Raw genomic sequence first — 22161 nt, 5'->3', positions numbered from 1 at the left:
TCTCCTGCCGGCTGCCTCCTGATCTCACCAGCCTCTCCACTGCTGTGAACACAGCAGGTGGGCTCACGTCTCAGGACGTTTGCACTCATTGCTCACTCTGTTGGGGGTGGTTTTTCCTCAGAATCTACATGGCTTATTCTCTTCCCTTCTTCAGGTACTTACTCACATAGCACTTCCCCACAGAGGCCTTCCTCTACCACTCTACTCAAAACCACAGCTTCTCCCCCAACATTCTCTGTCCCCAGCCTTGCCTTTTCTCCATAGCACTTGCCACTTTCTGATACATAATCATAGAGATTTTTATATATGTATACATTACTTATGTATTTTATTATGGCAACTTCAACCTCCCCGCCTACAACATAGCTCCTTCCTGGCAAAGATTTTTGTCTGTTTTTTTTGCTGTGATATCCCAATACCTATAACAGTTCTTGACACTTAGTAAACACTTGATAAATATGTGTTGCATGAATGAATAGGCTGAAGAGAACAACCACTTCTTCCTGGGAAGATTTCCTAACATCGAAGTCCACCTTTTTTTTTTGATGGTTGGTATCACAGTGCCTTTCTCATTTGGCAGCAGAGGTCATTTAACAAGGTATCAGAAGGGTTGGGGGGGTCTAATTTTTTTTTTTTTTGAGACAGAGTCTCACTCTGTTGCCCAGGCTGGAGGGCAGTGGCATGATCTCGGTTCACTGCAACCTCTGCCTCCTGGATTCAAGCAATTCTCCTGCCTCAGCCTTCCAAGTAGCTGGGACTACAGGTGTGTGTCACCATGCCAGGTTAATTTTTTGTATTTTTAGTATAGATGGGGTTTTACCATGTTAGCCAGGATGGTCTTGATCTCCTGACATTGTGATCAGCCTGCCTCGGCCTCTCAAAGTGCTAGGATTACAGGCATGAGCCAACGCGCCCAGCCGGGGTCTAAATTCTTTAAGGTGTTGCAGGTTAAATCCCCCAGCTTCGATATTATCAAAAGTTTCCTTATACCTTCAAATGGTTTTGAAAACCTGAATTTTACAGTTTCAAGCTTATCCCATTTTCATGTGAATTAATGAGGCAATGAGAAATGAAATAATGATAGTTATCCCCTTCATTGCATTCCTTCCTAGTGCTAGGTACTTTCTTTTGGGTGGACTACCTGTTATGCTCTCCCAGCACAGGATACATAATTTGCAGGGCCCAGTGCAAAAGAAAAATGTGGAACCCCTTGCAGGAGAAAGTGCCATTAGTGGGACTAAAATATAAAGCTTTTTTCTTATTCCCCAGATTCTCACAACTCAGTAGTTTTTATTTTCTATTTAATGTTGTCCTAAATAAAGTAAAATTAAAATTTTAAATTGTTGGTGTGAATTTTACCTTTTATTATGCAGTGCCGATTTTAAGTGCAAATATAACAACATTTAACTCAATGAAATCACTGAAATTACACAGTTTGTACTGCACAAGTAATAGATGTTTGTGTACTTCATTCTTTTTAGAACAGTAGGAATGCACAAATCTGACTCAACTGTTTTTTGTTTTTGTTTTTGTTTTTTGAGATAGAGTCTTGCTCTGTCACCCAGGCTGGAGTGCAGTGGTGTGATCTCAGCTCACTGCAACCTCTGCCTCCCAGGTTCAAGCAATTCTCCAGCCTCAGCCTCCCGAGTAGCTGGAACTATAGGCCCTTGTCACCACATCCAGCTAATTTTTCTATTTTTAGTAGAGATGGGGTTTCACTATATTGGCCAAGCTGGTCTCGAACTCCTGACCTCATGATCTGCCTGCCTCAGCCTCCCAAAGTGCTGGGTTTATAGGCATGAGCCACTGCATCTGGCCCTTAATTGTTTTTATTTCACTTCTTGATACATGCACATTTTACCAGTGTTCTCTGACTTTGACTTACTGATTAATAAGAAAGGGCTAAAAGAAAGACAGTGCGAGTTGCCCTGTCTTCTTCTTTCCTTCTGTGTCATCATTTTTGGTGTGAGTGGTTGGCTAATACAGGGAATTAACATGGATGGGAAGGAATAGCTTCCTTGGTTGTTTGTATTTCCTAGCACATTATTGCCTTCTCTGTGCATTGAAAGCAAGCATCCTGGTTTGAATGGAATTTGACTCAGTCATGGATATAACACACCTTGTCCTCACTTTGAGTCTCCCTGAATTCCTATGCATTGTGACTGTACTGGATTCCTGGGCTCATGGGGCATTGCAAACACTCTGCATGCATGGGCGGCAGGAACAGCGGACACGCAAACTGCACGCATCTCAGCTGTTCACATGTGTGCTTTACTGTCCCATCGACTTCACTTATACAACACGAGTTCAAAGACTACATTATTACAAATGCCAGTATAGCAGCAGCAAAGCATTAAACCAAATACAGACAGCTTCTGAGCCCAGGACCCAGTACAGCTCTGAATGTCCCATGCCATGACGCTGCTCTGTCTTCACACAGCCTCACAAGTGGAACATCTCATTCCATTCCCAGCTGAGACTGCTGAAACCCAGGGAGAAAAAAACCATGTGCCCAGGGCCACTCAGCATGTGGTGGAGCTAGCATTCAAGCCCAGCCTGTGTTTACTCAGGCTGCCTGTGTGGCCGGTGTGGCATGGTGGAATCACCGCTGGGTAGGCGGTAGGATCTGGGGTGTTTTCACCTCCATCTCTAAGTAACTGCGTAGCCATGGACAAGTCTGCTTTAGGACTTCTGCTTTTATCTTAATTAATGCCTATTTATGCATTCAAGCTATAGATTTCCACAAACCAGGGGATTGGTTGCATGGTCTCTTCTCTGCACTAAGAACTAGAGAAACTTGCTGAGACGTGTTAGATGATGAAGCTGCCAATTGCCGTGGTAGCAAATGCGGTAATGGTGGTATGTGTTGCATGTTTTACTTGGCTAGTTTCTCTGATGATGACTGACATGTCCAGGAGGATGAGAGACAGGGTATTTTCTGGGAGTGTTCCAGGGCATAATTAGGAGAGTTATAAGGCCAGATGAGGTAGGGGAGCAAATGTAGCCTTTGTAAACCTTGCAATTTTTTTTTTTTTTTAATTTCAACTCACTGTCTACCTAAACCACAGAAATGCCATTCCTTGAGAATAATTAGACAGGGTGGATGATTACATTGCACTTTTGAAGTCTTGCTATGTGGATCTGGGCGCATCATCTTCCACTGTGCAGCCAAGGATGAGTGCCACAGGCCAAGGTTATGATGCTATTCCCCTGACAGGTCCTTCCATATGAAGTCCAGGAACCGATGAAGGATAAGGTATCTGGAGAGAGGATTGCTTTACACAGGCAAGGCAGAGTGCACATCATCTCCATTGCACCAGGCCTTTTAGAAATGGCAAGAAGTTGATGTACTTTTTTTTTTTTTTTTTTTTTTGAGACGGAGTCTTGTTCTGTTGCCCAGGGTGGAGTGCATGATCTCGGCTCATTGCAACTTCTGCCTCCCAGGTCCAAGCAATTATCTGCCTCAGCCCCCAGAGTAGCTGGTATTACAGGCACCTGCCACCATGCCTGGCTAATTTTTGTATTTTTAGTAGAGATGGGGTTTCATCTTGGCCAGGTTGGTCTTGAACTCCTGACCTCACCCGCCTTGGCCTCCCAAAGTGCTAGGATTACAGGCGTGAGCCACTGCACCTGGCCTAAACTGATGTACATTGAGTGCACCTTGCTTTCAGAAATGTGTGTGTGTGTGTGTGTGTAGGCAGGGCATGGGACTAGAGGCTCTTTAACAACCTCTGCAGAAGGGAAGGCCCAGTAATCCAAGGAAAGGGCCCATGGCTTCGGCCTCTGACCAACCTCTTTTCTCACAAAGTATAATATGTCCTTCATCCAGTTGTTATGAGGACAAGATGAGGTGACACATGCAGAGACTAGAATGGTGGCTGACACATACTAGGCTCTTAATGGTGATCAAAGTAGCTGTGAGGGTAGGGAACTTATTAAGGGGACTGCCTGATGAAGTTCCTCTTTGGGCTTCTTTCTTGCCAAGGTAATTATTGGTTTGCATCTTGGCAAATACTTTGAAGCAATCATTAAATTGATTTTTATCTAAGAGACTGAATTTACTCTCAATTTATTTGAGTTAGGTTTTGAAATCAGCCTATTTGATTATAACAAAGAGTATTTATTCATGAAATACTGCATCCTCCTTTGTGTCTTTGTGTATTACTATGTGAATACAGTAGAGATACAATAACATGTGACCCCTTCCCTCAGAGAGCACACAGTCTTTTGCAAAAATAGAGATGTCCATCCTTCATTACAACATAGTAAACTTCAGAGCACTTGGTGGTAAGTACCAGAAAGAGGGGAGTGTTGTCAGGGAAGGCACTGCAATTCTACCTGAGAGGGAGCAACCATTTTTTGGCCAGGTGCATTGGCTCATGCCTGTAATCCCAACACTTTGGGAGGCCGAGGCAGACAGCTTACAAGGTCAGGAGATCGAGGACATCTTGGCCAACAGGGTGAAACCCTGTCTCTATTAAAAACACAAAAATTAGCTGGACGTGGTGGTGCACACCTGTAATCCCAGCTACTCAGGAGGCTGAGGCAAGAGAATCACTTGAACCTAGGAAGTGGATGTTGCAGTGAGCCGAGATCATGCCACTGCACTCCAGCTTGGGCGACAAAAGCGAAATTCTGTCTCAAAAAAACAAAAAAACAAAAAGAAGAAAGCAACTATTTTTATATCCTAGTAACTGGATTTCTGTCTAGGAAATATTACAAAAAAGAGAGAAAGCTAGTAGTAAACTGTTTTTAAAAACGGCCTTTTCCCAAATAATTTAGAGAACATTTGTGAACTTGTGAACTCATGAGCCTGACGTTAGGCTAAAGTCAGTTAAACTGTCTTTACTATCCCAAGATCCTTTGAATTCTAGTAATAGGTTTCACTGCTCTTGTACAAAAACGACTTATTTTTTGTTCACTCTGTCATTTATATCCTTACTGGATTGTTTATAGGGAGCTTTAAATATACTATAGTAATTTTCGTGATTTTTCTTGAGCTGTAACATATTGCTTGGATCCAAACTCAGAAATGGCTTTTGAAAAAGACCATGGAGAACCATTACAACCACAAAATAATTTTCCTTTAAGGCCGGGCACAGTGGCTCACACCTGTAATCCCAGAACTTTGGGAGGCCAAGGCAGGTGGATCACAAGGTCAGGTGTTCAAGACTACCCTGGCCAAGATGCTGAAATCCTGTCTCTACTAAAAATACAAAACTTAGCTGGGTGTGGTGGCACGCGCCTGTAATCCCAGCCACTCAGGAGTCTGAGGTAGGAGAATCCCTTGAACCTGGACTCTAGCCTGGGTGACAGGCTAAAAAAAAAATTCTACTTTAAGAACTCAAGGAAAAGAACTTTGCTGGGCATTGATTCTACGAGATTGATATGGAAAAAATCCTAAGAATTGTCTGTTGAGGACATGAGAGTGAGTAGGATCGAGAGGGGTCAGACATGTAGGAGTCTGCCCTGGACTATAGGAAACTTTGAAATCACCACTTCTAGTAAATTCTCATTAAGATTGCAGTGAATGTCCAGCTGATTGTTATTTTGGCCAACAGAGTTTAGGGATTGTTTTTCAGAAGTGATGGCATGGTATACAGCTGTTTGTAAATCTCAGTCTATCCTCGTGGTTTGCAAACCAGCTTATTAGCAAGGGGGGTTCCTTAATCATCGTGGAAGTGGGCTGTGCCTCAGGCCTCCTTCCCAGAGAATCTGAGCTATCAGACCTGGAGTGGGGACCAGGTGTCTGTATTTGAAGCACCGTTTGTATTTCTGTCCCTGGTGATCTGCAAACCACCACGCTTTTTTTTTTTTTTTTTTCAAAGAGATGTCTCGAGGGCCAGGTGCAGTGGCTCACACCTGTAATCCCAGCACTTTGAGAGGCTGAAGCAGACAAATCACCTGAGGTCAAGAGTTTGAGACCAGCCTGACCAACATGGAGAAACCTCATCTCTGCTAAAAATACAAAATTAGCCAGGCATGGTGGTGCATGCCTGTAATCCCAGCTACTTGGGAGGCTGAAACAGGAGAATTGCTTGAATCCAGGAGGTGGAGGTTGCAGTGAGCCAAGATTGCACCACTGCACTCCAGCTGGGGCAACAGAGCAAGACTCTGTCTCTCTCTCTTTTCTTTTTGAGATAGAGTTTTGCTCTTGTTGCCCAGGCTGGAGTACAATGGTGCAGTCTCAGCTCAACAAACTCTTGACCTCAAGTGATCCACCCCTCTCAATATCCCCAAGTGCTGGGATTACAGGTGTGAGCCACCACGTCCAGCCTTGCAAACCACACTCTTATCAGCCTAGTGTAAATGAAACCCTCCTTGCCTTCAGAGAGCTTACAACATAGTTGTGGACTTGAAGCCATTACAATAGAAGGGATAAGCCAATCCCAAGTGGTCTGTGCTTCTTAAAATAATGTATGTGAGATTATGGCTTTTTATTCTGTTGATCTGAGAAATGTTTATATAAATGAGTAAACACAGGCACTTCCTGTGCATCTATTCCATGTCAAACCATCTGCTAAACACCAAAAATGCACGCACCAACACAACCCACATGGAGGGAGGAGCAATACGGTTGGAAACAGATAATGGTGTACCTTGCAATGCAGACAGAGCCTTTTGAATTGCATTTTGAAAGAAATAGGTAGCTTAGGTTTGAGACTTTAACCACAACATTTCTAAGGTCCATTCTCTTTAGAGTGGCATTGAGGTCCCTCTGTCACCTGTCGCCCAGCCTCATCTTGAGCCTCTCTCTGTTCTCCACCAATAGTGAACTACTGGATGCCTTCTTGCCCTGTTACTTCCACTTGGAATGACTTTCCCTTCTTTCTTCACTTGGCCAGTCATTACCCACCTCCTTTATCCTCCCGGAAGCCAGGTTGGACTCACCACTGCCCTGGACCCCGTGCCTACTCCTGCCTTAGTACCTTCCTCATTTCGTTGAGAATATTAGTGTGCCTGCATCTCCTCCGCTAGATGGTGAGCACCTTCAGGGCAGTGTCCTCCCAGTCCAGTAGCTGGCACACAGCAGATGTCCCATAAATCTCTGAAGTGAGATTGATGGATGCCAACACTAAGTAGAAAGCAAATAGGAACTTAGTATCCAGGTTCCTTTCAGCTGAATTCTACTAGAGAATTGAGTGTGCTTTTTGCTAAAGAGTCCTATGGAGACTGGGTGTGGTGGCTCACGCCTGTAATCCCAACACTTTTAGAGGCCAAGGTGGGCGGATCACCTGAGGTCAGGAGTTCAAAACCAGCCTGGCCAACATGGCAAAACCTGTCGCTACTAAAGATACAAAAATTAGCCAGGTGTGGTAGTGGGCACCTGTAATCTTAGCTGCTCAGGAGGCTGAGGCAGGAGAATCACTTGAACCTGGGAGGCGGAGGTTGCAGTGAGCCGAGACTGGGTGAGAGTGAAACTCTGTCTCAAAAAAAGAAAAAGAGTCCAGTGGTGTTGGGGGGTGGCATCTGGACACCTGGTGTCCCAGCCCCACAGAGGGATCCTGAAATTCCTGCACTACAGGTGCACATGCAGTAGGTGACCCATGGCACTGTAGAGGAGAATGAGCAATGAGGAAGAGGACTCCTCCGGCTGCTCATTTCTACTTGTAACGTTTCCCTCTTCATTGCTTTCACTATTGAAATGATGTATGCTAGAATTTTTGCCAGGAGTGGCTGTATGCTAACAAGCTTTTCTCTCCAACAAAATCGTTTCTGTCCTTTGGTCACTTGTGGACAAGCCTTGCTTTATGTTGTGAGTGAATGAGAAGGAGGCAGTGCATCAGTCTGATGGGGCAAAAACCAACAGATAAAACCATGGGTTGGTGTCTGTGTTAGGACTACTTACCTGAGTGGAATGAGATTGAGATAATTTCTTTGGAAATCATCTCAAGAAATAATAAAAAGTTATTTCTTATGAACTATGCATTTCATTTTTTTCTTGATTTATTTTGCTGCGCTTCTTGCAGCATTAGCTGTAAAGTAGAAAGTGCCTGATGCTTTGCGTCTGTTCTTAAGCTCTTTAGCAATTCTGCCCTGAGGCAGAGAGACAAAAACAATTTGGTTTTACTTTCCCACATTCCAAAAATAACTTTAGTAATACCCTCTTTAGTTATCTTAGAAGTGCAGAGTGGATACTTTTATCCCAAACTAGCAGTGTCTGATTGGTGGGGGGACTTTTGCCATATGACTATTACTTAGCAACTAAATGCTGGTGACTCATTCACTTTGACTGTGGTACAGGAAAATTCTTTCCATGGAAAACACAGGAGGGGGGAAAATCTCTCCGAACCACTATGTAGTATTTTCCTTTAGGAAAGACTTCTCTGAAAATGAATAAGCATCAGCTGTTACTCTGCCAGCTTAGTCTCCAAAGCTGCCAGAGAGCCTTTCTAAACTCCGTTTCTGTGCTATTTATCCACCAAGTTATACAGGTAGGTTCAGAACTAATAAGAGACCAGTTTAGTTAGTAAACTTAAATCTCAGAGTTTAAAACTGCCAGCCCAAGTAAAAGAAAAATTGAGCTAATGGCATTTACAATATCTGGAACACTTAGATATGATCGGGTTTGCTCTAGAAACCAAACTCTCACAAGGGTGAGGAGGGGTGGGGGGCGGGCAGGGAAAGAGAAAGAAAGCTGCTTCCTTAGCTTTGGGCTGAATAACAGGAGAGCCTTAGAGAGAAGTGCTTAAGTGAGATGCTGATGTATTTAAGTAGCAAAAATATAATAAAATAGATTCACCTGCTAGGCAGCTTATTCCAGCGCTCTGCAGTTAATTTTGCTTGTCAGCATCTCCTTAAAGGCTCTGAGGGTGATTAGGGGTGGGTAAAGTAGACAAGTGCAGTTTTAGCCATGAAAATTGGGGAATGTGAAGGGCTCGTTTCCTGGATGCTCTTGAACTCTGCCATCCCTCTGGATTGGAGGTCGAATTGCTTACATGCTTGGCTCATATTTATGAATGGAGGTTAGAGAAGCCGCTTAAAAGCTCTTCAGTGCTTATACTCCAGCTGGCTGCTGACTTAGGAAAACCATGACCTGATGGGGCTGCCATGGGTTCAGGGAGTGGTGTGGGGGAAGTATGTTGTCATAGAAAAGACAACTCAGGAGCTGGAGGGGACTTAGCTCTTACTTACAGCCTGAGACACCCAAGCTATTAATAGTAAAGCCCTGAGTCACAGATGTAGGAATGTCACAGCTGCTTCAGATGTGCTACTGTTACACATCAGAAAACCAGCAATGAAGACCTGCACAAGATGAATATGAAGAAGTGGGCATTTTTCTTCCTTCTCCCCAGACCCACCAAATGTAGTTGATTTCAGCCATACACACCCTCTCAGTCAAAGAGGAGGCAGGTTGATTGACTTCATTCCCTTCGGTTCTCCTGGCTGTCTTAGACCCAACATGTTACAATATTTGCAGTAAATACCATCTAATACTGGCTGTGCATTCTGGTTCTGAAAGATGTGTTGGCCATCTGCTGCTCTCCCCGCCTTGTGACGTCTGTCTTTTTGTCTCTTGCTCATCCCATCTCTCCTGCGTGGTGGATGTATAGGACATGCGATCAGAGCCGTAGCTGGATTTGGCAGACAGATGCTGGAGTCGGGTGGGCGTTGGCTTTGTGAACCAGAAAGTCCCAGGCTCACGGGACAGCAGGACAGGTCACAGGACAGCAGGACAGTTCACAGGACAACAGGACAGGTCACAGGACACCTGTGACCCTGTGGGTCAGAATCAAAAGCCTCCTCAGGAGCTGCTTCTGTGGGGTCAGGCTTAGGCTGGTCCTGGCGGTTGCACCATACTGGACCAGGATGTTTGTTCCTTAATTATGACTGGAGTTCCTCCCTGGCATATGCACATCCAAGGGGCTTGTCTAAAAACTCCAGTGAAGAAGAGGGAGAAGGGGGAAGTCAAAATCCTCCCTAACTAGATCAGTCGGATTTTAACCTTGATCCTGAATTGGATCCTGGATAAGAAATCGAATCCTGAAAGATCCTCCTCCCGGCTGTCTCTCCCTGACTCTACCTTCCCCCAACCCCGTTCGGGAAAACTACAGCGGGGAGCAGTCGAGCAAACCAAATGTCATTATTCATTTTTCATAAGAAAGTGAAGTTGAAATTGGAATTAGCATCGTTATTCTGTTTGTGTTTTACATTAAGGCCAATTTTATGTATCTAGATTGCCTGAAAGAAGCTGTAGTAAAAACTGAAAGCGACCGTCACAGGGAGCCAATAAGCTAACCATTGACTAGTTTTACTTATTGGAACCGTCCCCAACCGGTGCTTGGTCCTCCTCCTCCTCCTGGCAATCATTTATCAGACTCTGGGAGGGGGGCAGCGCTCGGGAGCCTTTCGTCACCCGTCCGCGGAGCGAGGAATACAAGGTGGTGTCAGTGACTAGAGATTAGGACAGTGGAATTTTGCATTTGTTACAGGAGCAGCTGTAGCGAGTGGTTTCAGCCGCAGGGCAGAGTCCCTGAGCAGGGCGCGGCTGCAGCTAGGCAGACGGGCGGCGGAGAGCGCGGGGGCGATCGCGGGGCGGTCGTGGGAGCGGGGCCGCCAAGGCGGGGCGGGACTCCAGACCGCAGACCCGGACTGCACGGGGCTTCTCCTGGCGGCCCCTGCACCCGTGGATCTGTCTGCTGAGGCGCGCTTCCACTCCCAGAGTTTATTCCTGGTTCCTTCTTCAGTCCTGCTCATCGGAGGACCCGGTTGCCATGGTGAAGGAAAAAGGTAATTATAAATATCGATCACTGTGCATGGTTGCAGAAGTTGGAATGGCACCGTAGGGCTCGGCCACCTAACCGGGAATGATCAATCGAAAGCCAGGCAGACATGTTCTCGGTGCGAGAAGCTCCGTGTTGTGAAGTCTGGGTTTCCATCGAACCGAGACTTCATTCAGAATCTTTAATTTCACCACCGAGTCGGAAGCGGTGCACAGCTGAGCTCTGGGGCGTGTGTCTCTTTTGATTGTTATTGCATTTTGAATTTTTTGTTGTGTTTGAGACTTGCCATCCGTCTTGCCCCCCCATCTCAGCCATCATTCCCTTTCCCTCTTACCACCGCCCCCCACCAATCCATAAGTTGATTAAGATATGTAATGAAAGGACCCTTCCTGCCAGGGCTGGGGTGTGTGGTGCTGGGGCATGCCCAGCCCTGGCTGGATCCGGCTGAAAGGAGAAGCTGGGCTGTTTTAAAGGCTTCAGGTGCTCTGCGTGCATAACCTGTCATTTCAGTATTATCCCTCATCACTCCTCCAAACACCTTCTTAAAGGATGCTGCACACGGCAATCGAAACCACATAACATCACAAGGAGAGTGTTAAAAGGGAGAGGACAGGTGTGGCCTGAACAGGTGTACATTATTTATGTACTAGGCGTGGTCCTGAAATGGAAGATACATCTTTCAGAACTGAATGATAGTTGAAATGATTGGTTTCTCTTGGAAAGGTGAAAGAACACCCCAATGCTTGCTTTGAGTTATTCAAGTAATATATAAATACATCTTGTCTTAAGGAAAGTGAGTGCCTCTGGCTGCTACCTTGTCAGCTTCAATTCCCCTCTCCTCCCTGGAGATACAGTTGTTAACGGTTACTGTGTAGCTTGCTAGACCCTTCCAACCAGAATTAGAGAGAGAGAGAGACAGACACATATGAATATAAAAATGGAATTGTTCTTTGATCGTTTTCCTGTAACTTATTTTTTTCTCTTTTGTGTCTTAGGGACCATCACCAACTGAATTTATAATGTAAATAAACACTCTTTAATTTTGCTTTCTAGTACATTTAGATTTACTGTCACATTTTCTTACCGTGGGGACATTCTTTTCTCCTCGAACCCAGACATCTACTCTTTCAGGGCTGTCTTGAACCATTTCAGTGACTTATTTGGGTTTACTTTATCTTAAAGCTACTCCAGGGAATAGATTTTTAAGATGAAGATGCTGAACTCAAGTTGCTCCTTGTTGCTTGAAACTCAGTTTGGTTCTATTATACTAATCGATGTGTTGACATACAGGATGCTGAGAGCTTAACAGTGTTAAGGCTGCACCTCAGGACAAAGAGAAACATGGTTCTGCTCTGTTCACTCTGCTCCTATAGCTCTTTAGTAACCACTTGCTGTAGCTTTGGTTTTTCAGTGAGTAAACGGTAATTGAGTGAAATGATTTGGTGTGAACAAAAGTGCTTCTAATAATATTTTCTGTCTTTTGGGGGTGCTTCCAGGAACCCTCAGTACCAAATACAGATGCTGACATTTACTGCCGGTCAGATCTCTTCACTTGTACCTGCTACCTGACTATGACATGGCCCTCATCTCTGTTGCTAATGGGTTTGAGTTTGGTTCCTTGATATGAGTAATTTATGAGTGACAGGAAAGGGAATTACAAAGCCGTTTCTTCATTCCACTCCTGTGGGACTCTTGGAAGACCTAGGCTTGCTATATAAGGTATGTATTATAGATCAGTTGTCCTCGAATAGCAGCTCTTTTTCTAAGTCATTGTAGACTTTCCGAAGCTTAGATTGCCTAGGTTCACGTTGCTCTGCAAGTCAGTGGCCACCTTCAAACTGGAACACTTTGGAGAGTCCACTGAGAGGTCACATACTAGTATTATCTTAACCCTTAGCCGCTGATAAAAGGCTGTTCTGTTTTTATTTTGAGGTCTGTGTCAGTCCACAGTGCTGCTTTCTGACTGCACTGACCTCAGCCATCAACAGAGAAAGGCAGGTTTGTTTTGTTTTGTTTCACTTTTTGTTTGTTTGTTTGTTTTTAGAAGCTATACAAGGGCTTCCATAGAAAAAGGGGAACTTCATCATAGCCTTTAAAGTGAGAAGGGCACTGGGGATCATGTAGTCCAGGCATTCATCCTAGAGATGAGAAAACTGGGGATCAGAAAGGGTAAGTACACTGCTCAAGGTCACACAGCAGATCACTGGACCAAGTACTCATTCTCTGTGTTTCATCACACGATGTAGTGGATAAGGGACCACAGTTGCCAGTGTGTTGACAGCTGCTGTCTCTGTCACTAGATGGTGAGCCTTTCAGAAGTGGCACTGTGTCTCCATCTTTAACTTTCCAGTGCATAGCTTAGTGATCTCCCCAAGATCTTCAAACAACCCAAACAAGTTGGCCTGTTGTCAGAGCTGGAATAGGAACCTGTGTCTTCTTGATTTGGAAACTTCTCCGATCCTCTCCATTTCTTCTTGCTCCCAGAAAAGCCTAGCTCCCTCTTTCCCTGTGGAGCTGCCAGGAATCACCTCGAGCAGGCTCAGGTCCCGGCAGTGTCCATCCCGAGAAACACAGCTGGCCCAAGGAGGAGTGGCATAGACTCTGCTGTGCTCGCCACTTATAGCTCACACTGGTTTGCCTCATGGTTTTCTCTGTAGGGTAAAATACCTGCTTTGGGGCTGACATGGGCTGAAGAGAAAGCACACTGGCTGACAGCCTCCACGGGTGTGGAGTGCCATTTGCCGACATCCTTTGACCTCATTACCTTTTGTTCTCCTGACCAGGCACCCATTCATTTCCAGCTGCAGACACTTATTGATTCTGGCATCTTGATGAAATGGTTGTTTCTCTTCTGTCTTCAAGGGTACCTTGCCCTTGCTGTGTCCTGTAACAAAGAAGCGCAGGAGATTTCTGCAGCTTTATCTGTCAGTAACCACCTTCCTAAATACACGCTTATCAACCTAAACTCCAGAGGCCTGCTATACTCATTTAAAAAGCTGTAATTGTTTAGCTAAATGTGTGTTATAGTGCCAGTGTTAAGAATACAAAAGGGATTTATTTTTGTTAGGAAAAATAATAAGCAAATATTAGAGATTAAACTCTGTAAACACTCAATTTAAATAATAAAGAATGCTTATGGTTTGGAAACCATGTGGAAAGACTAAGAATTTAGCAACAAGTCAGAAACTTCAAGGTAAATAGAACTTTACATTTAGGCACATCATTTTTCATTTGGTTTCCTGGAAGTTTTCTGATGGCCCGACTTGCTTTTGGGATAGAGTGGGACCCAGTGAAACTCATTCCAGTTTCTGAATGGAGGGATGTTCACCTTCCATCGGTGTTTAGTGTATTAGGATGCACACATACACGTACCCACAAGGCAAGTGCTTTCTCTAGAGCAAGGATTTTCAACCTCAGCATCACAGATTTTTACAGATAATTTTTTGTGATTCTGTCTTGTGTATTGGATGATATTTAGCAGCAATCCTGACCTCTCCCCGCTACACACCAGTGGCACTGACTTCCTACTCATGACAATCAATGTCTCCAGACACTACCAAATGCCCTGTGGGGGCAGAATTGCTCCAGTTGAAAACTACAGTTGTAGAGGGCAGTGCGGTGCGAAGACACCTTAGTCACAGTTCTCTTTGTTTAGTTCAGTGGATTCCCTTGAGCACAGAAGGTGATAGATGTGAACAATTTGTTTCTTTTCTTTTTTTTTTTAAGACAGAGTTTCACTCTTGTTGCCCAGGCTGGAGTGAAATGACCTGATCTCTGCTCCCTGCAACCTCTGTCTCCCAGGTTCAAGCGGTTCTCCTGCCTCAGCCTCCTGAGTAGCTGGGATTACAGGCATGCCCTACCACGCCTGGCTAATTTTGTATTTTTAGTAGATAGGGTTTCACCATGTTAGCCAGGCTGGTCTCAAACTCCTGACCTCAGGTGACCCACCTGTCTCAGACTCCCAAGGTGCTGGGATTACAGGTATGAGCCACTGCACTTGGGCTAAGATGGGAACAATTTGTATGGGAAGTCAATCAGACGAACACAGCTCCTTCTTGATGCCTTTTAGCTTTTGGCAGAAACAGATGCTTCAAATAATAAAGCTGCAGAAGGACTAACAAAGGTCTTCCTCCTTATTTACGGGCCTTATTTCCCAGCTCATTTCAGCTGCTGAAAATGGAATAATCCTCTTCATCAAAGTAGATGTGTCTGCAGAGATGTTCTAGCCCAGTTCTTTCTTTTCCTTTAGGATTCTGTAAGCCCCGTTCTGTTCAGGAAACTTCCTGTGCTGTTATCATCTCCTACTTGCCCTTTCTGTGTTAGGCAAGGTGCTGGATACTTAGGAAGCTCTCAAGGGCTTAGAAGATGCAATGGCTGTCCTCTGCTTCTTTAGCACCTGTTGAGGAAGTAAATAGGCTCACAAATACCTAATACTATGTAGATGTTTAAAAAGACATTGGTGCAGCACTCTGGCAAGTCAAAGGTGGGAGATTTAGCTTCTAAGTCTGCTAACCAGGAAAGCCTCCCTGAAGCAGGCAGCTCTTAAACTGAGGCTTTAAAGATTGGGAATATGTGGACATATAATCAATTGGAATGAAAAGAGAATGGTAAGTTTGAGAGAAGCCACCACATTAGAATTGATGGGGCATGATAGCAGTTTGAGTGGATGTAATGAGAAGGATTCAGAAAGCAAATGATCTTAAGGTTTTGAGTCCAAGTCATTCAGGTATCAGTTTGCTGGTGGCACTGTAACAAAGCACCACAGACTGAGTGGCTTAAACCACAGGTATGTATTGTCTCATAGTTCTGGAAGCTACAAGCCTGAGGTCAAGGTGTTGGTCGAGTTGGTTCCTCCTGAGGGTTGTCAGGAGAATCTGTTCTATGCTTCTCCCTTGGCTTCTGGTGGTTTGCTGGTAATCTTTCGTGTTCCCTGGCTTACAGAGGCAACTGGCTTCACATTCACAGGGTGTTCTCTCTGTGTGCCTCTCTGACTCCATCTTTCCCCTCTTTACAAGGACACCAGTCCCAGTGGATTAAGGCCCACCCTAGTGACCTCATTTTAACTTGATTGCCACTGTAAAGACACTATCTCCAAATAAGGCCACATTCTGAGATACTGGGGGTTAGGACTTCAATATATGAGATTGGAGGGTGATGCAATCCTACCCATTTCATGCAGATGTTGAGTTAGATGTGGCTAGGCTTGGGAAGGAAGTCTGAGGAGGAGCAGAGAAGAATTAGTCGTGGGATAGGAGAGAGTTGCTAGCAGTGAAGAGGAAGAGAGGAGGTCGGTGGGAGGAAGGAGTTGAGCTCAGTTTTATTGACCTTAAGCCAGTGTTGGGGATAAAGGACTTGGGCAGACTCTGATATTTCTTGGCCAATTTGTACAAACTTGCTACAATCAACCTGAAGGAAGATAACGTTAGAAACATGTCTTGCTTTCTTTTTGGAACAACAGGAGGCTTTCAGATTCTAGGCATCAGCAGGGGAGCCAGCACCACACCTTTCTGCCTCAAGCTGCTGTGTCAAGAACGCTTTATGCTTTGGAAGGAGCCCCTCCCTGCACATCTAAAAGCCACTGCAGTCTTGTACTTGGCAGCTCCTGAGAACAGTGGCGTACCGTGTCTCAAATGTGACCTACACCCTGTACCAAAGTAATTCTTTTAGGACACTGAATCATCCTATTTCCCAGCTCAAAAACCTAAATAAATGACAAGGTAAGGTTCAAAGCTTCCTGCTTGTCATGCAGGGTTCTCAAGTCCTTAAAATACCTCCTCCCTGCTTCCATCTATATAAATGTCCTTCTAAGCCAATCTTATTTTATTTTCATTTTGATGTTATGAAATCCATCAGTGATTGAACACATACTAAATTGCAGAGCTCTGTATACATTGTCTTTAATCTTCTAACCCATCAAGGTAAGTACTATCTTCCCCCAATAGGTGAGGGAAGGAAGACTCATGGAAGATCAGAGATCACTTAGCTAGCATGTAGAAAATCTAAGTTTTCTATCCATTTTTCTGCCTATCTGGCTCAGAAACCAGTGCTAATGTCTACCTCGAGCCCCTTTACCTTTTGAATGATCACAGGGGTGGTGTTTTCTTCTGTAACCTCAGTCATACTGTCTACCCTCCTTGTGAGAAATACTGTGTATCCCCCTTTTATGTATTTATCAAAGATCGAACTCAAGTTTGGCTTCTTTATAGAGCTCCTCGAAGGCCCATCCCTTCTGCAAATTCTTCTAGAATTACTCTGTGCACCTAAGTAAACACCAGGTTAACAACAGTTGTCACCTGTGTAACTTAGGACAGTGCTCTTTTTCTCAAGTATTTGGCTTCATACACAGTCTTGTGAAACAACCTTAGGAGCTGTGAAGTGTTGCGCCTCTACTGCTATGTACCCTCCCAAAACACACACCCACACAGATACTACCCACTCGGATGCATGCATACTGCCTAGTATAATCAATACGCACTTCTGTTCCATCCTCAGGAAAGGTCTTTCACTGTGGTGTAATAATTCCTCCTGTGTGTGATGACTATTGAGTCACTTTCCAGGCCTGCTCTTTCATGTATGCTAGCCATTCCTAGCCTCAGGTTGAAGTTTAATGCCTCATCTCTACCTGCCCTTGGATGTGTCTTGACTTCAAAAACCCCAGTATTTTAAAAGGGATACCACCAACAAGGACATTTCCTAAGTAAGGTCTAAGGGGAAGTGATAGATTAAAGGAGACACTACGAGGCTACAAGTTTCAGATAAATTGTTCTTGATCAGTGACTTATTCACACTACTCAGTTGTGAATTTCCCATCTTTGTGGGGAGGGGTGCTCCGGTTTTTGTCATCATACTCCACTTGAGAGAAAGCAATCCAAGTTTGAATTGCTTGTACTGTTTTATAAATGAAAGTGCTACTCTCACCAGGAAGTGTGGCTCTGCTTAGTTTATCTTCACTCCAGAAGTGCTGTCTGAATAATGGGATTTCCAAAGCAAAGGGAAAGGATTTCACATGTTAAAAAAAAATCATAGTACATCTTCTGCCCTCTGATACCTACTCATTGATGTCTAAAAAATGTTTATCCAGAGAGAAAAAGATGTCATTTCCACAGTATAAATAAATATGAGAGAAGGAACATATTGACTTGAATGTATTCAAAGCTCTTGAGGTTTTTTTGATGACAGGAATGGAGTGAAGAATATGTAGACAGTGGGCATCTGAAATGGAGGTTTGGCCTCATCTACTGTTAGCTACTCCCAGACTTTGAAGGTGATGTTGCTTCTTGCCTTTCCCATGCCAGACCAACTGACCAGGAAGGATGAGCAACTTGTATTGCGTCACAGAGAGTTTCTCTCCAAATTCCTGCAGAAGATGTGCTGCAGGAGACTCACCCTACCAAGAAGCATATATTGGCATTTGATAAGTTTTGAGGAGGTGGCCCTCTTTGCCATTGTATTCACAGCCCTAGAGGTCAAGAAAGAGGATCCTAGTATTGCTGGCTTCTCCTGTGCCAAAATCAAAGTGCTGAGTGTTTTCCTGAGCCAGCATTAAAGAGCCAGAGAACTTTTCAGAAAGATCAGTGATCAGTGAGTGGTGCAGGATTTCTTCCCATTGTGGTTGAGTTTGATCCGGGCACACCACAGTAAAAACCAGCCCAGCTTCCTATTTCATTGTGTGTTTGTCTGATGGTGACTCATACTGAGAGGTATGTTTATCCCAAACTGGCAGGAGCTGTGTATTCAAGGGCAAATTTTGTTAACAGTGGGGAGAGTGAATATTTGTTATGCGTGACCTCTTTTCTCTGAAACATTGTATTTGTGCTCAGACTGACATAATTAATGCTATTATGGCCCAGTGTCCCCTGGGGGTGGACCAGGGGTGAGTGTGTGTCCCTATTGCAATCAAACAGGCTGACTTTGGGTACTTGCATTTAACTGTGAAGATCCTGGCTTTTTAAATACTTTTTAAATTACTGTCCTAGATTGTAATTTCTTCTAAAGACAGTAATTCTTCGCCACTTTCAACTGGAATCAGAATCATCTGGAAGGCTTGTGAAAACACAGATTTCTGGGCTCTGCCCTCAGAGTTTCTGCTTCAATGGGTCTGGGAAAAGGCCTGAGATTTTGCATTTCTAACACTTCCCAGATAATGCTGATATGTTTTATTCAGGAACTACACTTTGACGCTGTGCAGGTAATCTGTGATTTCTGTGGGTAACATGACCAGGTCTACAGGTGGGTGAATAAAAATTTTTATGTAAGTTGCTTCTTTATTCCCTTTGGCAAATTTCTTCTTGCTCACCATGCATAGATGACAAAGAGAAGGTAAAGAAAGAACATCACTGTCCCTCTGGCTATCCTGTAGGATGACACAAAGCCATATTTCATAATGAAATGAGAAGGTTCTCACAGACCTTCTGTGAGATCCCAGTAGCCAAGAAACTACTGTCAGTATAGGATACTGGGGAGCAAAGGTTGGCAGGAAATTTAAGGTACTTTTTCGTGGGGGTGAGTTGGGGCTCAGCGTGACTTGGAGAATGCAACATAATTTAGAATGAAGGCACAGGTGTCCATGTTCTCCAGGCATCGTTCCTATGTCTCCAAGTCAAGTGAGCATGTTTACCTGGAATATCGTAGATCTGTTTGGAAGTTTTGGGTAAAGCATGTTTACCTGGAATCATAGAGCTGTTTGGAATTTTTGGGAAAAAGTTCATTAGCAATATAAAAATGAGCCAGGCATGGTGATGCATGCCTGTAGTCTCAGCTACTCAGGAAACTGGGGTGGGAGGATGGTTTGATCCCAGGAGGCAGAGGTTGTAGTGAGCTGAGATCGCCACTACACTCCCGCCAGAGCTGTACAGTCAGACCTTGTCTCAAAAACAAAAAAAAAGGTACAAAAGTTTATCAGCTGTCTTGCCTCACAAAGGCTACCACTTCCTCTTTAATCTTTGAGGAATTCAGATATGTCATTCAGGCTGGGAGTGTTTCATTCACTACTACTGTACAGTATTTACTGTTCATTTGGTGGAGGTAGATCCTCATAAAGACCTTTATCCTCCATGTCTTTATGTTGAGCGGGTGAGGAGAAGGAGGAAGAGGAGGGCTTGGTCTTGCTGCCTCAGGGGTGGCAGAGGTAGAAGAAAATCTGTGCAGGGATCTGTGCAGTTCAAACCCGTGTTGTTCAGGGGTCACCTGCATTCTGTCTGTGTTCTAATAGTCTGTATTTTTTCTTCTGTTTATTTCTGTTGTTCTCTATTTAAAATATGAGAAGGGAAAAGTTCAAGAAGAATTAAGAAAAGTGATCATTAAAAAATCGGGAGACAGCAGATGCTGGAGAGGATGTGGAGAAATAGGAACACTTTTACACTGCTGGTGGGAGTGTAAATTAGTTCAACCATTATGGAAGACAGTGTGGCGATTCCTCAAGGACCTAGAAATAGAAATTCCATTTGACCCAGCAATCCCATTACTGGGTATATATCTAAAGGACTATAAATCGTTCTACTATAAGTACACATGCACACGAATGTTCATTGCAGCACTGTTTACAATAGCAAAGACCTGGAACCAACCCAAATGCCCATCAATGATAGACTGGACAGGGAAAATGTGGCACATATACACCATGGAATATTATGCAGCAATCAAAAACGATGAGTTTGTGTCCTTTGTAGAGACATGGATGAATCTGGAGAACATCATTCTCAGCAAACTGACACAAGAACAGAAAATGAAATACCACATATTCTCACTCATAGGCGGGTGATGAACAATGAGAACACATGGACACAGGGAGGGGAGCACTACACACTGGGGTCTATTGGGGGGAATAGGGGAGGGACAGCAGCGGGGAGCTGGGGAAGGATAGTATGGGGAGAAATGCCCGATGTGGGTGAATGGGAGGAAGACAGCAAATCACACTGCCACATGTGTACCTATGCAACTATCTTGCATGTTCTGCACATGTGCCCCCAAACCTAAAATGCAATAAAAAAAAAAAGAAAAGTGGGTCAGGCACAGTGGCTTATATCTATAATCCCAGCATTTCGGGAGGCTGAGGCAGGCAGATCGCTTGAGCCTGGGAGTTTAAGACCAGCCTGGGCAACATGGCAAAACCCTGTCTCTATTTTAAAAAGAAAAAAAAATATATATATATATATCCCCCCAACCAAAAAAAAAAAGTTGGGCATGGTAGTGTGTGCCTGTAGTCCCAGCTATATAAGAGGCTGCAGCGGTAGGAGGATCATCTGAGCCTGGAGGTCAAGGCTACGATGAGCCATGAGCACACCACTGCACTCCAGCCTAGGTGATAGAGTGAGACCTTGTCGCAAAAAAAGAACCACACACATACACACACACGAAAAGTGGATGGTAGGAAAATGTGGCAAGGTTATTCCTCACTGGAGTGTCTGATGGATGAGGAATGGGAGAGAAGACTGAGCAGTCCCTCCCTGAAAAAATGATAGGGGCTATGGGTGCCCAGGTCCATGGAGGGTCTCATCATGACACATGAGCTAGGTGGGTGTCCACCAGACTGCTGCCATGTGCCACTTGAGGGACCCCTTCTGAATGGTCATCAAGGAGCAGCTTTAGGAGGATGGGGGTTAGAGTCTGTAGGATGAGAGCCCAGTTATGCTGAGCACTGGAGTGGATGCCTCTCTGTCCCTGCTTACCTGGAAAATGCTACCACTTCTGCCATGTGTAGAGGTCCTAGCCTGAAACTCAGAAGTAGCAATGAGCCATGGCGAAGGGCTTTCAGTAGTGGCCGTGATCACATTACAATTTTATTGAGGTCTCTTATCTGTGGGGCACTTCAAGAATAACCTGACACACTGAAAAGATCCTACCTTCAGTGGATGAATGGGTCAGCAGGTGTTGAGAGGGATGCTGATGGAGAATGCAAAATGGAGGGGACACCAGGCAGTAGAAGGGGTTGAGCAGTCTTCTATAGGGGTTCTAAGGAAGGAAGAGCTACAGTCCCAAGGGAATCAGAAAAGACTTTATGGAAAAGGTGGCATTTATGACTGGTATTTGAGGAGTTCTATAGGTTTCTTAAGGTTGGGGAAGGTGTTTGATTCAACTTGTATTCATTACACAGTGTCTGTTCCATAGTAAGCACTAACTGAATGTTGAGTTACTCAGTTAGCACTGAGTAAGTGAATGAATTATGTATATGGGTCGGGGAGATGGTTATTCTTATTTGGGAAATGTTTCTTTATAATCTGAGATAATCTATCTAGATATAGCAACAAATAAAATGCAGTTATTGACCTGAAAGCACTCACTTTGTAGCAAGAAACAGACACACATAAATAAGTCATTATGATATAATGTGAAATGTACTCAAAGGAGAACTATGAAAGTAATATGGGCCTGCAGGACAGAAAGTGACAAATTCTATTGGATGGTCGTGGAAGACTGGGCTTTGAAGGATGAACAGGAG

The 22161-nt window shown here is 44.3% G+C and overlaps 1 protein-coding gene across 50 annotated transcripts in view; it reads left to right on the top strand.

Annotated features, from left to right (window-relative positions):
* ABLIM1 (actin binding LIM protein 1) overlaps positions 1–22161 on the top strand; it is a 338782-nt gene that overhangs the window by 129166 nt on the left and 187455 nt on the right. For 12 of the 50 annotated variants that reach the window (XM_078346588.1, XM_078346578.1, XM_078346592.1 and 9 more), the window contains exon 1: positions 10421–10731. The exons of 36 other annotated variants lie outside the window; for them this stretch is intronic. In XM_078346588.1, coding sequence (XP_078202714.1) covers positions 10716–10731 — 16 coding nt within the window. In that variant the 5' untranslated portion in view covers positions 10421–10715. Of the gene's footprint in view, positions 1–10420; positions 10732–16182; positions 16442–22161 lie in introns of those variants that run through there. 2 more of the 50 variants (XM_078346590.1, XM_078346580.1) reach the window with 1 other exon arrangement.

The sequence above is a fragment of the Callithrix jacchus genome, chromosome 12, assembly GCF_049354715.1.
Source record: "Callithrix jacchus isolate 240 chromosome 12, calJac240_pri, whole genome shotgun sequence".
In the NCBI taxonomy this organism is placed as follows: Eukaryota; Metazoa; Chordata; class Mammalia; order Primates; family Cebidae; genus Callithrix; species Callithrix jacchus.
Note: the sequence above shows the minus strand (reverse complement) of the source record. Positions and strands in the feature narration are given on the sequence as shown.